This window comes from Porites lutea, chromosome 6 (assembly GCF_958299795.1).
Source record: "Porites lutea chromosome 6, jaPorLute2.1, whole genome shotgun sequence".
Lineage (NCBI taxonomy): Eukaryota > Metazoa > Cnidaria > Anthozoa > Scleractinia > Poritidae > Porites > Porites lutea.
In genome coordinates, this window is record NC_133206.1 from 6342633 (window position 1) to 6357659 (window position 15027).

Below are 15027 nucleotides of genomic sequence, written 5' to 3' on the forward strand. Positions count from 1 at the left end.
GGTAGATGTTGCCTTTTCACTGCTGCACATGGGTGGTCCTTCGCGTTGCAATAATCTCGTAGCAAAAGAGTAGTAATTATGTCACCATCAGGAGTTATATAAACTTTGTCGTCTGTAGCACTTCATGCTAAATACGTTCTCACTTAGTTAGTAAAGTCAGCTAGTATACGTAAAATAAACAATATTGTTACAAATGACATTTTGTGGCTGCCGGAGCTGGCAGGCCTTATTGACGGAGCAAAGCTGAGAACAATCCAAAAGTATTTATAACAAAAATTCAAGGAAGTAAAAATTTGGCAACAAATAAAATACGCGTAAACTGGTTTCAAAGATCTCTCGGACAAAATTTCCTTTAAAGGTTTGCTCTAGTTTCGAAGTTCATCAGTGAGGGCAATTTCTGAACGATGAAAAACGATCACATCACGATCACGATCATGCTTGAATGGCAATTTGTATGTATAAATGTATATATGTTTAATTCAATTTGTTTCAGGTGCACGAGATTAGCCATTACTGGACTTGGATTAGAACTATATTCATACCTTCTCTGATGCCTCGTTATTACTACAATAACGAAAAAGATTATGACAGAAGATTCCTTGCAGATACTCCAACGGCCTTCCTTTTAGGTGTGGTTCGACTCAGGCAACTCAGAATCAAGAAAGGTATGGACATGTGATTTGATTTACTTTTTATACCAAAAAAAAAAAAGATGACCATGGGGGTTAAAAGCAGATTCTCCTATTTACCCACGGCAGTATTTATAGTTCAGATATTGCACTATATGTGCCAGTGGGACCAAGAAAATACCTCAGACAAATAAATTAAAGCAAACTCGAGAGGGTTAAAATCCCCGTGAACTGGCCGGAGGCAAACTGGTTAGCTATTTACAAGCGTAGCCGGAGATTAGGACTCGAGATTAACATGGAGAGTACTGAACAAATACAGCGAGTGGTTAGGGCGAGGCTTGAACTAAGCGCCTCCCAATTTCAAGTCCAGTGCTCTAAACGTCCAACCACGCCACCTACACATTAAGAACATCCTACCTCCAAGGTCTCTCTTCTTATGGCGAGAAAGATTTAAGGCCTTTCCTCCAATTGTATGTCTTATCTTGTGTACAGTGCATTTTGCCAACGAGTTTCATTTGGCGGATGGTATCTAATATGGAAGCCCTTGCTGTTAAAGGGGATGAGTTAAAAAAAATGCAGTCTTATTTATCTTGTTAAGAAATTACTTATAAACAAGAAAACCTCAGCCTCTTGAGAAACAAGACAGTATACCAACCTCGTTCCCAGGGATCCCTCCTACCCGTCCCTACGGAGCGTGAGAGATGGGATAGAGAACCTGGGAACGAGATTGGACAGTATACATCTTAATATCTACAGTTAGATTTAAAAAATATAGATTTTGAAACGGTTTGTTAACTGGACAGGTCTCAAAAATCCCAATCGCAATCCACTTTAATCTTCTAAAAGTTTTCCCATCCGTGTTTTTCAACTCAGTCTTAAAATTAAATACTGGTTTTTAATCTCCATCGTCTTGCAATGTTTTCATCTCGGGATATTGATTTCTGTTGTAGATACCTGCGTTTTCAAACGTTACTTTTTGTACTTCATCCACGAGTGCAATGACTTCTATAGCATTGATGAAGAGGACAGAGGCTCATATCTACCTGGCTGGAAAGTGAAACCTATGACATCAAATCAAAGCCTGCTTGCGAACAGTAAACCAGACCCTTGGATGTACCAGACGGGCTCACAACTGAACACATATCCGTACTGGGGTTACAAGGCGACATACAGCGCCGGGGGTAAGATAAGGTTCTTATGGTGTGATAATTAGGGAGCTTTAGCATCGAAGATGGCGACGGCCACAAAACGTCACTTTTAAAATATATTCGTTTATTATTCATTCAAAATATATCCGTTTCTGATTGCCTAAGATCTCACGGCGAATTCTTCAAATTTGAAAGACGTTTGCGATATCCGGAAGAAGAAGTCGATAGTTCAGTGACGCCAGTAGTATAGTGGGGATCGCACTAAAGTTTAGAAATAGAAAGGGAAACTCATCGTCTTGTGTTTACGTCCTCCCTAACACGTTGTGATCGTGCAGTGACAGCAAAGAATGTACTTATTATGAAAAGTGTACTGCACGTGCAAAATTGTTGTTTTTCTTATTAAAATGATTGCTTTTATGTTCCCGTTGCCGTCACCGTCTTGTATTATTGCTAAATCTCCCTCATCATGGATCTAATACAGCGTTGCAGGTGTCTGTAACGTCATTAAAGATGCATGGGTGACATTTTACAAATTTTCTGTTTTGGCACTTAAACGTTTTACGATCAAAAACCTAAAATTGTTTTTTTATTGTTCAAAAGTCTCCCTTTATTGCTTAAAAACTGCTTGACTTGATTGGTGAGAACCAGGTATGACGTCACTCATAACCATGATGGTCTCTGTTCACCAAAGAAATTTCAAAGGTATATGTAAGAAAAAAAAAAAGATATAAATGGGAGGTACGAGAGAATCTAGCCCCATTACATCGTCTCCTAGAAGTGCTAAGATACGCAAACGTGTGGAAGGTTTTTTTTCTTTCCTGTGTGTTACCCATAAAGAGGTAATGACGAATCCACACCTTAAAAATAACAAAGATGAGCTCTATGGCATAGACGAGGTATCGTGCTGGCTTGACTTTTTTTGCCTTCTTTTTGGACAAACTATGAGGGAGAGCAGGCGGCTTCCAATCTTAGATCCGACACTAATATTAATATTCACATATTGAGAAACGGCGCGTAAATAAATTGATGAAGTACACTTCAGTGTTGCTAAAGCTTGTTCAATTTCACTGCAGGTTTTGTCCAGGAATTACCAAATAACGAAAGCGAGGCCCTAAATGTAACCCAAAACCTGAGCGACACTAATTGGCTTGACCGTTACACGCGAGCTATCTTCTCCGAGTTTGCCATTTACAATGCCAATACAAACTTGTTCAGTGTGGTGACACTGTTATTTGAACAACTGCCAACGGGAAGTCTAACGCCCTACCCAAGCATTCTGACGCTCCGTCTCTTCCGGTACGTCGGTGGTGAAAGGTACTTCGTCTTGACCTGCGAAATTGTATACCTCTTGTTTTGTATATATTTTGTATTTAAGGAGATCAAACAGTTTGTAAAGAAAGGGAAGGAACATTTAAAGAACCCGTGGAGCGTACTGGAAATATTCCTGACATGTCTTTCCTTGACTGCAGTGGGCTTGTACTTTGCCAGGCTGGCTTTCACCAACAGTGCGTTAAAAGCAATGAATAATAATCTTGGAACAAGCTTTGTAAGTTTCCATTACACTGCGTTCCTAGACGAGTGGCTCAAGTGCATAATCGGGATCATCGTTTTCCTCTCGTTCCTGAAAGTGTTTCGTTTGCTGCGTTTCAACCGCCGAATGTCAATGCTTCAGCAAGTTCTAAAGCGATGTTTCACCCAGTTGATATCTTTCATGATCATGTTTGCCCTGGCGTTTCTCGCATTCGCACTCCTTGCATGCCTTGTTTTTGGGCAGATCATGGAGGGTTTTGGAACGTTCTTGGATAGCTGTGCTTCTCTGATGGACACATTACTCGGTAAGTTTGCATTGAAAGAAATGTCCCAAGCCAATCGTATCATTGGACCCATCTTCTTCTACAGCTACACAGTGTCAATGGTGTTTATCCTCATCAACATGTTTGTCACCATAATTAATGATACTTTTACTGAAGTTCGGAGTGATGTAGAAAAGCAGTCGAACGACTATGAAATAGTAGACTTTATGATTCACCGCCTGAAGAAGAATATTGGCAAAACAATAGGCCACGCCATTCATCCCGTCTACAAAGAGCCAAAGTCTGATCTGGAGCTCAAGTTTGACAAAATCGTCGACGACGCCGATAATGTCATGCATTTTATGAGAAACATGACATTTGAAGACTTCCGTAAAACTCGGTGGTTCCAAAACGAAACATGCACTGAAAAGAAGAAAAACCTGATACGGTTGTTAATGGAAGTGGACTGGGATTATTATGAAGATGAGCTCTGTGATTCCATTCCTGTTTTTGAACGGTTTCTTAGCGAACGTAGCGAAGAGGAATTGGAGGCAATGCTGCAGTCCTATAGACAAAAGCGTATGGTGGAGGATCTGGTATTCGATAAAATCAATGGTGAAGATAGCTCCTCCCAAAGCGACAGTGACAGTGATGATAGCAGCGACGGCCTTGATAATACAAGCGACGATGAACAATCGAGTAACGACGAAAATAGATCGGAAACTGAGTCTAATGCCGAAAGTGACCGACGCCCGTCAACTTCAACATACAGTACTTCATCAACTAGGTCAGCTAAAGTTCCAGGAACTGCAGCTAGAGTGTTGACTCCCTCTCTACTAATTACTGATATGAGACCAGAAACTGTAGTGGAATTAGAACAACATGTTGAGGAAAACAGGAGGAAAAGTTCATTTGCTGATCAGGGAGTGTCTGACAATGAGCTGTTGGCAATTCTTGAGGACGTACAGCGCGATGTAGAAAGTCGGTGCGCCACAGACGCGGAGTTGGACAGCATTTTATATGAAGATACGTTCACTTCACAGAGATGCGACAGTAATCCAGAAACCTCCTTGGCAGACAAGAAAACGAAAAAGCGAAAGAAGACTGCAGAATTGCCAGTCGAAGAAAAGACGATCAAAGAAGCTTGGGTTACCGTAAGTCTTACCGCTAAAGAACCCGACGACGTATACGAAAATACGACAGAGGGAATGGATGGTGAAGAAAATGCGAAAGCTAAAAACAAAATGGGAATGGAAACTGCGTCTGAAGTAGAGGAGAAACAAAACAAACGCGTAAAGAAGAAAGGAAAGCAAGTTAGAGAGGACCATATAAGTGCTGTAGAAGACGGCGAAAGAAAACCAAACAAAACTGGAAAGAAAAAGAAAAAGGGTCAAGATGGAGTTGATGTGGGTGCCGAAGATAACTTGCAAGGAGAAACAAGAGACGGTGAAGGAACTAAGAGGAAAAAGAAGAGCGCAGCTTCGCTGAATTTAGAGGTTATTGGCGAAAGTGATAAAAAAGAAACGAGCGGACGTGAGGTAGCAAAGAAGGAAAAGAAAAAGAAAACCATAGCCGATAAAGCCAAAGAAGAAGACAACGGCGAGGATGGCAGCGAGGAACAAGTCGAAAGAGAATCCAGAAAGGAAAGCATAGAGATATCCGCCGCAGAAGAAGAGAGACCGAAAGAGGGTGAGATGAGGAAGAAGAGAAAAAAGAAAAAAGACGCTATGGAAGAAAAAGGAGAAGAAAAGACAAAGGGAGACGTCGACGAGGAAACAGAAACAAAGAAAAATTCGAACGAGTTCAGTGAAATGTTTGAAGAAGTGTTGGGCTCTAGCTGCGAAGATCAAACCGGGCTAAAAAAGATAAAGAAAAAAGGCAAAGCAAAGAAAAAATTGGTCTTGGAAGAGGAAGACGGGTCAAGTTTGTTTAAATCTGGCGAAGCAAGTTATGGATCAGGGGAGGAGCAAAAAGAAATAAAGTTTTCGTTGGAGGAATCCAGTGCTGAAAGGAAGGAAAGCGCTGATCAGACTGGGCTAAGAAAGACGAAGAAAAAAGGCAAAGCAAAGAAAAAATTTGTCTTGGAAGAGGAAGACGGGTCAAGTTCGTTTAAATCTGGCGAAACGAGTTATGGAACAGGGGAGGAGCAAAAAGAAAGAAAGTTTTCGTTGGAAGAATCCAGTGTTGAAAGGAAGGAAAGTGTTGCATGATCATTACTGTTAAAGTGACATAAAGCAGAACTTTTCAAGGCTTTAAACATAGTGTGCGTTTTTTTAAAGGATTACATCTCGTGTTTTTTCCTTCTTTTTAATTGTTATTTAACTAGCCTTCACGCCTGTTGATGTTCGCGCGAAGGAAAATGTTTTCTTTTGTCTTAACCTAGTCAAGCGTTCCTTGATTGTAGCACCAAAACAAAGGCTTTACGTCAGCTATGACAGACTGAATTTGCTTGTGAGCAACGTTGCTCCAATGAAATTCATGTGACGTCCGATTCCCAAGGGAATGTTTCCCCGCTGAAAACATCACAAATGGAGTTTATTGGTAGCTGACACGTATATTAGAAATTTGTCAAGCACCAGTTTTCTAGCAGCTTTTGCGGTACGCGCATGGGGTATGCGGTAAGTCAGCTTTCAACTGTAAACTGACGGGAGTTAAAGTTAGAATTTAAAAAGGCGATGAAAAACACTCTGGAGTTAGCTATTGGTCATTTTCATCAGATTTGAATCATCTGTCTCAGAGAGAAAATCCATCAATTTAAATAGACGGATTAGCAAACAGATAAGTCGGGCAGGATATTCGTTTAACACCAACACCTTCCCCTTTAAGATCGATAATCCACTCGATATCACTGAGCGGACATTTGCGACTGTTTGCAAATGGGTGAGGCTGTTCATATTTTTTAGCCTGTGCCAGGCTCTCAAATAGTGAAGTGGGGACGTTTTAAAAGTAAGAAAGCGAAAATAAGACGCGCGCGACTTGGGAAAGGGGGCAGTGGCAGCGGGAAAAATGGCTGTCTCTCCCCAGCCTCCGCGCGTTTTTCGCATTTCTTTTTACTGAACGACTTTTTACCACTATCTCGGAGCCTGGAACAGGCCAGTGTTTTTTTACCCTCTGAAACGCTGATTTTCTTAATTTTGAACTCAACAGTTGTCGTACACATGACTTGATCAACGTTGTAAAGAGGCCCGTGTTTTGAAGGGGTGTTTGTTTTGGGAGCTTATAGAAAACTTTATATGAAACAAGGTACGCGTTAAAAATTTCCCAAATATACATGTATGCTGCAAAAAAATTAGGCTCAAGGTGGGGTAAAAAGGGCAACAAAAACGTGCAACTTATTTTGAAACATTGCTGCAAAACGAGTTGAATAGCGACGTTGCGCGTTTTATTAGCTTCGTTCAAACCTGTCCTGCAACAAATTCGATTGTTGCAGGTTGCAAAAATTTGTTGCAGAAAGTAGGGAATACGTAGTTCTACTTTTTAAAACAAAACCTGTACTGATGTTGCGCGTTTTGCTTCCCCGAAAAAACTTGTTTGACAGCAAGTGACGCAACTCCCGCGTAATCTTAACCATCAAATGTCAGTATTCGCGCAACTTGCAACAACCTGATTTGTTGAAGACATCTTTGAACGTGGGTGGTAAAACGCGCAACAAAGCTTTTCAACTCGTTTTAGCTGCATGTTGTAAAACAAGTTGCACGTTTTGTTTCCTGTTTTACTGAAGCTTTAGTTGAGATCATCAAGCGAGGCGGTCGTTGCTTTAATATGCACCTCATTGGTTAATGAGTCCGGTGGAAAGTACCATCAAGGAACGATATGAAGCTGTTTTTTCTTTTGTAGAAATGTATGTGGTCAAAATATGTCTAGTGTAATGATAACAGAGATCACTTAAATGTAGAAACGTTATTACGACAAAAATCAGATCTTTGGCCAAAACCGTAAGTTTCATAACTTACGTAGAAAAGAAGATTTCGCAAGACATTGTAGAAACAGTTATTATTAGAGTAATTAAACTTAAATAGAAAATATATTTACGCGAGTCTATCTTGTTTTAATTGCTTTAAAATTAGGAAAGTTAAAGGCAAGCACATTTTTCAGTGACATTCTCACCGCCGTCGTCGCCGTAATAGCTTAAGCTTCGTCGAAACGAACTGAACCGGGGCAGCCGACACTTTGCATGGAATTCTCGTTAATTTTTGGATGGCTAACTAGATTTCAAATTTCGATACCTTTGAAATGCTGAAAATGTACTAATAGAGGCTCTCTTTTCGTGATATATACTGTGATGTTCGCAAGAACATACCACGAAAGACTAACCTCTTCTCGCAGGGTTTTTTACGCAAATTTGTGACCGATTTGAGACAGGATCGGTCGCAGAGCTTGACCATGCTAAAAGCAAAGCCCTCGAAAGTACTTTTAAAAGTTTTTTGTCCTACGTTAGACACAAGAAACTGCAAGATTTTTTTACCGGAGCCACTGCATTGGTTGCCTCTAGACTGGCTAACTTTCCGCAAAGGAAAAGGCAAGCTGAATTTATATAACTTCCTTTCCCTCCCTTATCGAATCTCCCCTCCCCTTCCCCCAGAGTCTACAGAGACGGACGGAATGGTTTCTAATGATGTTTTTAGCAATGCAATGGGACTTTGCTCAGGGGCACCCAACGAGAATATAGTTCAAACCACTTAAACATAGCATTGTTAAACGTATTTTAGTATTTAAACGGTAGATATAGGTATATTTTCCTCCCCTAAAAATTTTTCATCTGTTCGGATTTCCTTGCTGAAAGTCTAGTGATCCGAAAATTATAGCGATCAAAACTTACCTCTTCGAAAATTTCAGCCAGCAAAAAGGCTCCCGAAAATTCTAGGTGTCCTTTTTAGGGTAAAATCCGTTTTAAATAGGCAATTATACCATTATTTAGATGTTCGAAAATCCTAGGAGAGGCAGGCAAGCATAAATTTTACAACAAATGTTCCCAAAATTCTAGATCTCAAATCGTCTTCCGAACAGATATTTTCCGAAAATTGTCGTTGCGTGCCCCTGTTTACAGCGCGCATTTCGTGTGCGGAAGCTCTACTATGAACCCGACAAGGCAGGAAACGTGGAGTTTTATGAAAAATTCTATGATTTTATTGCTTGTGTTTGCACTTAGTATTATGAGTACGAACATAGATCCTGGAGTGCTTTTATTTGCGTGGCATTGGTTTATAGACAAAGCTCTAGCTAATGCCGGCTTACGTCTTGCGTCTAAACCACCCTTAAGGTATGGAAGGCCTACACAAAAGTACAGACTGTTCCGCAGTCTAGCAAAGGGGAAATACGTGGCCTACACCATGACTTAATTTCATAGAGCTTCCTCAGGCCCTTACAGGACATAATTTACGTTTTTTTATGCAACTTTTCAACTTGAAGGCCTATTGCTTTTTGGACTTCTTCGTCCATTATGGAGTCAACAAACTCTTTGATGTCCTCTTCGCGCCTGTTTTCCAAAGCCTCCACGTCATCTTTACGCATGACCATCTTAGTCAGTTGCATAGTCCTCCCTGCATGAAGAAAATTAATGAAGAACAGTAGAAGGAATATGCTATTTCCGCGAGTAAAGAGGACAGTGGAAAAAAAATTCACGAAGTCGTATAACACAAACTCCATACAAATATCGGGACTATCGCCTATTTTTGCTTTTAAATTTCTCGCCTGCTGCTCTTTTTCGATTGCTTCTTTAGTTAAAAATCCGGCAACATTATATTGTATCGAATGCTGTAAACCACACCTTAAAAACTTCATGTAACTATTCAAAATGGTGGCACGCTGGAAAAAAAGGCAATTTAAGTCTTAGGTCATATTTTTGTGCAATAAAATCGTTTCGCTTGCTTTTACTTTAAACTGTTTTAAGAACATTTCTCACCAGAAAACACTGTCAATTCATTCAGTTGCGATTTGGCTTCATCTATCAGCTTCTCTTTCGGAACAACTTTGTCCACCATTCCAATAGCTAAGGCTTCTTTAGCAGTGTATCGCTTACTGCTTAAAATCGCCTTTTCAGCAGCTCCTTTGCCAACAACAGCTGCAAGATTGTTAAAAACCCTAAAAATAAGTAAATAAATAAATAATAAGTACGGTTTAATAAACAAGCTAGACAATTTTAACAATTTTAAGAACAAAAAGTAGACTACTGGCTACAAGCTTTGATAAAACACAAAACACAAGATCAATGAAAACCTTCAAAATTTTCCTCCACTCACTAATTTAGATCTGTTCAATACCTCAACAATCGTTGGGTTTTGGAGAAAACTTGGAGCTTAAAGAAGCTAATAAAATTCCACTTTTGTTTATTTAGTCTTCATAAAATATCAACACATGCACCCCTGGACCACACCCTTCTACCACTTGTGACGTCATCAATTTTTAACGCCCATGGGAAACTTTGAAAACCTGACTTGTGCAGAGGGGTGAGACCTTGCAAACAATACTCAAATCTGTGCGATTCTTTCAAATGGGTCAGAGAAAATGCAAAAAATCATGTCACTTCAACCAGAAGATTCCGATGAAAATCTTACTCAACTTCTCACTTGTACTTCCTTCGAAATAATTTCATGATCCTCAGAGTTTTCGCAAAAACAATTTTTCTTTTTCGCTAGATGTTGACTAGAAAACGGCTTCACTAGTGTGTACTGGCTATTACTGAAAAACTTACCAGAAAGGTGGCGGAACACCCTAAAATAGAAAACAAAAAGTTGAATAAAGTATAAAAAAAGTATTGTGACAATTCGTTAAAATTTTTGGCCACTAGCAGGCTATAACTTTCAGCTGTGGCGGGAGTAATATGTTAGCTCCTCCAGCCTGGTTTTCCCACAGGCAGACAGAAGTTAGTAAACGAGTAAATAACAAATGAAAAAAAAAAAGATAAGATTAACGACTAAGATATATCAATAAAATCAATCAAATAAAAAGATTAAGAAATTGAAAAATAAATAAATAAATAACATGATATCAGTCCAGAAGTATAAAGTCAAGGACAACACTTTATGTCTCACACATGTTACAAACCAGGTGATAAAACTCATGTTAGATAACATAACTGCTAAATTGACCAATGTAAGGCAATCCAAGACAGCCTTGGATTCTGCATTTCAAATCATGGATTCTGGATTCCAGATACTTGATTCCAGTCTTTGAAAGGTAAAATTGGATAATTCTGGATTCCAATTTTCCGTGGGATTCCAGATTGAATGAGCTGTATTCCAGATTCCAAAGCCCAGGATTCCGGACTCCACAAGCAAAACGTTCCCAGATTTCGGAGTTCAAATTCCCTTACATGGGGTGATGCTAAAATAAGCCTCAGTACAAGTTATTCTACACATTAAACTAAGCCATTAGTTTGTGTAAAACTCACTGCTTCTGTCTCCACTAGTCCAATTGTGGGTCCTTCAGCCATGATACGGTAATCACATGCTAAACTCAAAACACACCCCCCTGCTAATGCATGTCCCTATCAAAAGAGAAATTCCACAATTATCCACTTCTCTTTTATTTTTTTTTCCTTGTCCTAATGTCATACAAGTGAATTCAAAATACAACAAGGGTAAAGAAAAAAATAACAATAATAAGTAGGCAGTAAATAACAATATCACATACAGTTCTAACAGCTTTTGTAGACTACATCATAGAGCGTTGATCAAGAACCATAATGACTTATAATACGCGAGAGTGACTTTTTCTTCTATAGTCAATAGACCATTTTTACAGTTGTATACTGTTTTTGCTTGCCCTTTAATACTGGAAATGGCCCCGCTTTGTTTGGAATGTGACTGATTTTCGATGAAAAGCATCATCACATTATGCGTTTAAAATGCCAAGGCTTTTTACCAAAACAAAGTTACTGCTATATAGCCTCTTGCTTGCACTCAAAGGCCATGTTACTTAAAAGCGCAAATGTAAACTGGACGTAACAGGAAAAAAATGGCTGTTCTTAAGAGAGTTAATTTCCCGATTAAACTAAATAATGTCTATGAGATACACTTACATTTATTGCAGCAACAGTGAGTAGTCTTGAGCCATACACGCGAAGCCACATCTCCTGAAAAGCTTGCCAAAAAGTTGAAAGCTGCTTCTCACTAGAAGGCTTGTAAACTTCTTTCACAAGATCAAGGCCAGCAGAGAATACTTTGGGAAGGCCCTGATTAAATATTGATATATGTCACTGACAAAGGGTGTTGAAAAAAACACTGAAACTCAGTCCATGCCGAACTACCCCCATGGACTACTCATATGGACTACCCTAAAATGGACTTTTTAATGCCACTGACATTTTATAGTGATTAAAGCTGGTGAGGACAATGAGTGAATCTGGTTTCACCAGGATCATTATACTGGGAAAATTGACCTGAAACTTGATCCACGCAGTTTCCTAACACTAATGAATAAACTTCAGTGGTGTAGTCCATGCTTAGGGGCAGGTAGTCCATATGGGTAGTCCATATGGGCAGTCCAAGGACTGGGGGTCAGTGTTTTGTCCACCACCCTGACAAAGGCTCTATAAAGTGCTATGTACGTGCAGCTGGTGGCCACTCTCCACCAACTTCCCCAAGCTTTATAGCTTATGACTGAAATTATTTCCAAACTCTTTACATGAAAATTTTGTCATGTTTTCTTAAGAAGCAAGTGCTGGCACACTGGCTGGAGGTTTCAGCTTGTAAGTACCATGAGGAGTAAAATAGACGTTGTAACAATTTAAGTTTTGAACCTGCCTGACTTGTCGGATCTGGCACAGATCTTCAAAAATACTGTAGCACCATGGAAATACATTGTAAACCCTGATGATGGAAATTGCTTGCCATGCCATGGGGCACTGTTTCCCCCTTTTCACCATTATGACTGTGTTAACATATTTACTATTAGCGAAATGAACTGCATCATTAATCAGAGAATAGAGCATCCTTTTCACTCACCTCAAAATGTCACAAAGGAGAAAAATTTTAACTACGACAATCTAGAGGTATATATCAGGTTGGAGAGACTCTTTGTCATCAAGTTTAATCACCTTATGAGTGTCATTGCTATCTATAGCATTACATAAACTTTACTTGATTACATGTATACTACCTAAATTACTAATTGGCTTGTTATTTGACTAAATGTTACTTACAGAGGTGATCATAATTCCACAGCAGTCTTGATCATTTTCCATTTGATCCAAATTTTCATTTATTTCCTGTAAAAACTCTAAACTAAAGCTGTTAACTGGCTTTCTGTTCAGCTCTAGGACAGCGACTTTCCCTTGTTTTTCAACACTTACAAGTGATGACATTCTCCTCACATGATGACAGCCCAGGCGTAGTACTGCAAACAAAACCAATTAAAAAGGTAATTTGCTTCACACAATGAATACCTCCTTAAGGCCGCCTGGGCAGATTTGCCTTGCAAATATATAGAGGATGTTGTCACTTTAAAAAAAGTTCTTTGTATCTTATAGGCCGAGTAGTGTAGTATAAATACAGTGAACAAAGAGATCAGTCTATGCACTGAGCAGCGACTTAAAGAGTTTAAAAACAATGGAATACACGAAAAAAGGTTAGAAAGTGGTTCAAGTTGCTTATAAGAGGTGGCTGTAAAATTTACTGGAGATTCCAGTTATATACATGTACATTTAAGGGCTACGACAATTTTGGAGTTTTAATATGAGAAATGGTTGTGGGAGGTTGTGCACACACAATAAAACAACCTACAACAGGTTGGTGAGGTCAAACCCAAATCCGCTGAATGATTTAGGGTAATTTGTATATGAGAGCAAGTGAAGTGAAATAGACATGTATCGCTGTGTTTCCTCAAAGTTGTTTTCCTTTTGAAAGCATAAATTCACATGAAAGAATTATGCTTTCACAAAAAAATATAAAATGAAACAAAGCAAATCAAAAAGTCGTAAAAGAGCCAGGATATTTTAGTTTGATGGAAACAACAGGTACCAGTAATTTGCATACTGGTGAAAACAACTTCTAGTGCAATTCAAAACCATTCAACTTTACCTTATTTTGTTTTTCTGGGATTCTATACATTCTGCTGGCTTAAATCCTTAAAATATTTTATAAAGTCATTTAACAATTTGAGCGATTGCATTTCCTAATAAAAGGAGAGTATCACAAAAGCTTTGAATTATCGATTTGCTATTAAAGTTAACTTTGCATCATGGAATCGAATAAGCTAACACTTCACTGAGAGAGTCAAAGGACACGAAATGCCTCAGCAATCCTCTGTGAGCGCACAAATAGTCATGGGAACCGCAATTTTACCGTCGACGAAGATCAATAGACAGAATTCTGTAATGTGAGGGGTCCTCAGGTGCTGGTGACCTCTCCCCTTCCTCTCCCCTTGTCAATAAAACACCATACGCAGCATGTTATAGCAGATCAACTGCAAATAACTGTCTCTCATTGCTGGACATTGTCTATCTGGAGTTTACCTCCATGCAGTCAGGTATAACTAATCATACTTCAGTTGAAACTCCTGTAAGTTACTTCAAACAATGTTTTCTGATCAAAGCTTCCACCTCTGCCAATAGCAGCGAACACCTCCCCCACAAAAGGAATGATATCAAAGAGTTTGAGCAACAACATTTTTGAGCGACGCTCATCAACTGGAAGTGGACTTTTTGCAATCTTGGGGCATGATTTTGAGCAAAGTTTCAGGCCAAATCATCTCTATGAGAAAAAGACACTTGGGAATATTTGCAGGTAGTCCGTACTTGTAATTAATCGCTTTTCATGTAAAAATAAAATTTGTTGTTGTTGTTGAATACAAATTTGGTAGCATCATGTCATACTAAAAGGGAAAAGGCTTCAACTCACTTCTGGTTGACACGTGTCACTCAAAAAGGTGTTTGCTCAAACTCCCTTTTTATCAGTGCAAGACCTTTCTACTGAAGTCACACAGAATGTTCCTGCAAAGACCTTCTCCATTGGTCGGATTATCAAAGTGAACACACTGAAACTGCCAATTAAGTTTCATGTTGCAAACATTCAGAGATGTGAGTATTCAAACTTACCAATATTCATATATTTCAAAGACATTTATGGTAGGGGCAAATATGCCCCCTCCCCCACCCCCCTCTGTATACATTTGTACGTTTCTTTAAACATTTGGGAGCTCAAATTTAGGGCAGTTTAAGGCCAATTTTTTATCAAACTTTTGAGACTTACAAATTTCAGTATGGTCAATCGGTCTGTGCAAGTTTGTATGAGCATATTAAATTACAAAACGTGACTGTTGTCTTGTCAGAGAGGTTTGGGGCGAACATTTTTCGAAAAAAGAAAAGGGATACGATTAATAAATAACTTCTGAAGCCATAGAAAAGATCATTGATATTAAAAAAGTGCAATACTTGAGTGGTTTACCTTTGCCTTTAGAGAGAACTTCACGAAATCTCGACAACGCGGCCATCCCTTCCACTTGCTGTTCGTAAAGGAC

At 39.2% G+C, this 15027-nt stretch overlaps 2 protein-coding genes across 2 annotated transcripts in view; one reads left to right on the forward strand and one right to left on the reverse strand.

Annotated features, from left to right (window-relative positions):
• The window catches only part of LOC140941817 (uncharacterized), a 71522-nt gene extending 64023 nt beyond the window's left edge, over positions 1-7499 (forward strand). The window contains exons 23-25 of the mRNA XM_073390828.1: positions 494-665; positions 1580-1810; positions 2851-7499. Of these exons, the coding sequence (XP_073246929.1) occupies positions 494-665; positions 1580-1810; positions 2851-5780 (3333 nt within the window). The 3' untranslated portion in view covers positions 5781-7499. The remainder of the gene's footprint in view (positions 1-493; positions 666-1579; positions 1811-2850) is intronic.
• Positions 7500-8898: 1399 nt separating this feature from the next.
• LOC140940856 (enoyl-CoA delta isomerase 1, mitochondrial-like) lies at positions 8899-15027 on the reverse strand. The gene is made up of 7 exons (XM_073389826.1): positions 14955-15027; positions 12713-12906; positions 11591-11743; positions 10961-11056; positions 10262-10281; positions 9473-9651; positions 8899-9110 (listed from the first exon to the last, which is right to left on the reverse strand). The coding sequence occupies exons 1-7, from the start codon at positions 14998-15000 to the stop codon at positions 8947-8949; spliced, it is 852 nt and encodes a 283-aa protein (XP_073245927.1). The 5' UTR covers positions 15001-15027; the 3' UTR covers positions 8899-8946.

Bases quoted from the DNA above. Each gene is read 5' to 3' on its own strand.
- LOC140940856 (XM_073389826.1), bottom strand. From the start codon at position 15,000: ATGGCCGCGTTGTCGAGATTTCGTGAAGTTCTCTCTAAAGGCAAAG. The intron at 9,652-10,261 runs GTAAGTTTTTCA...ACTTATTTTTAG, and splicing joins GGTGTTCCGCCACCTTTCTG to GGTTTTTAACAATCTTGCAG. The intron at 9,111-9,472 runs GTGAGAAATGTT...TTCTTCATGCAG, and splicing joins TGAATTGACAGTGTTTTCTG to GGAGGACTATGCAACTGACT.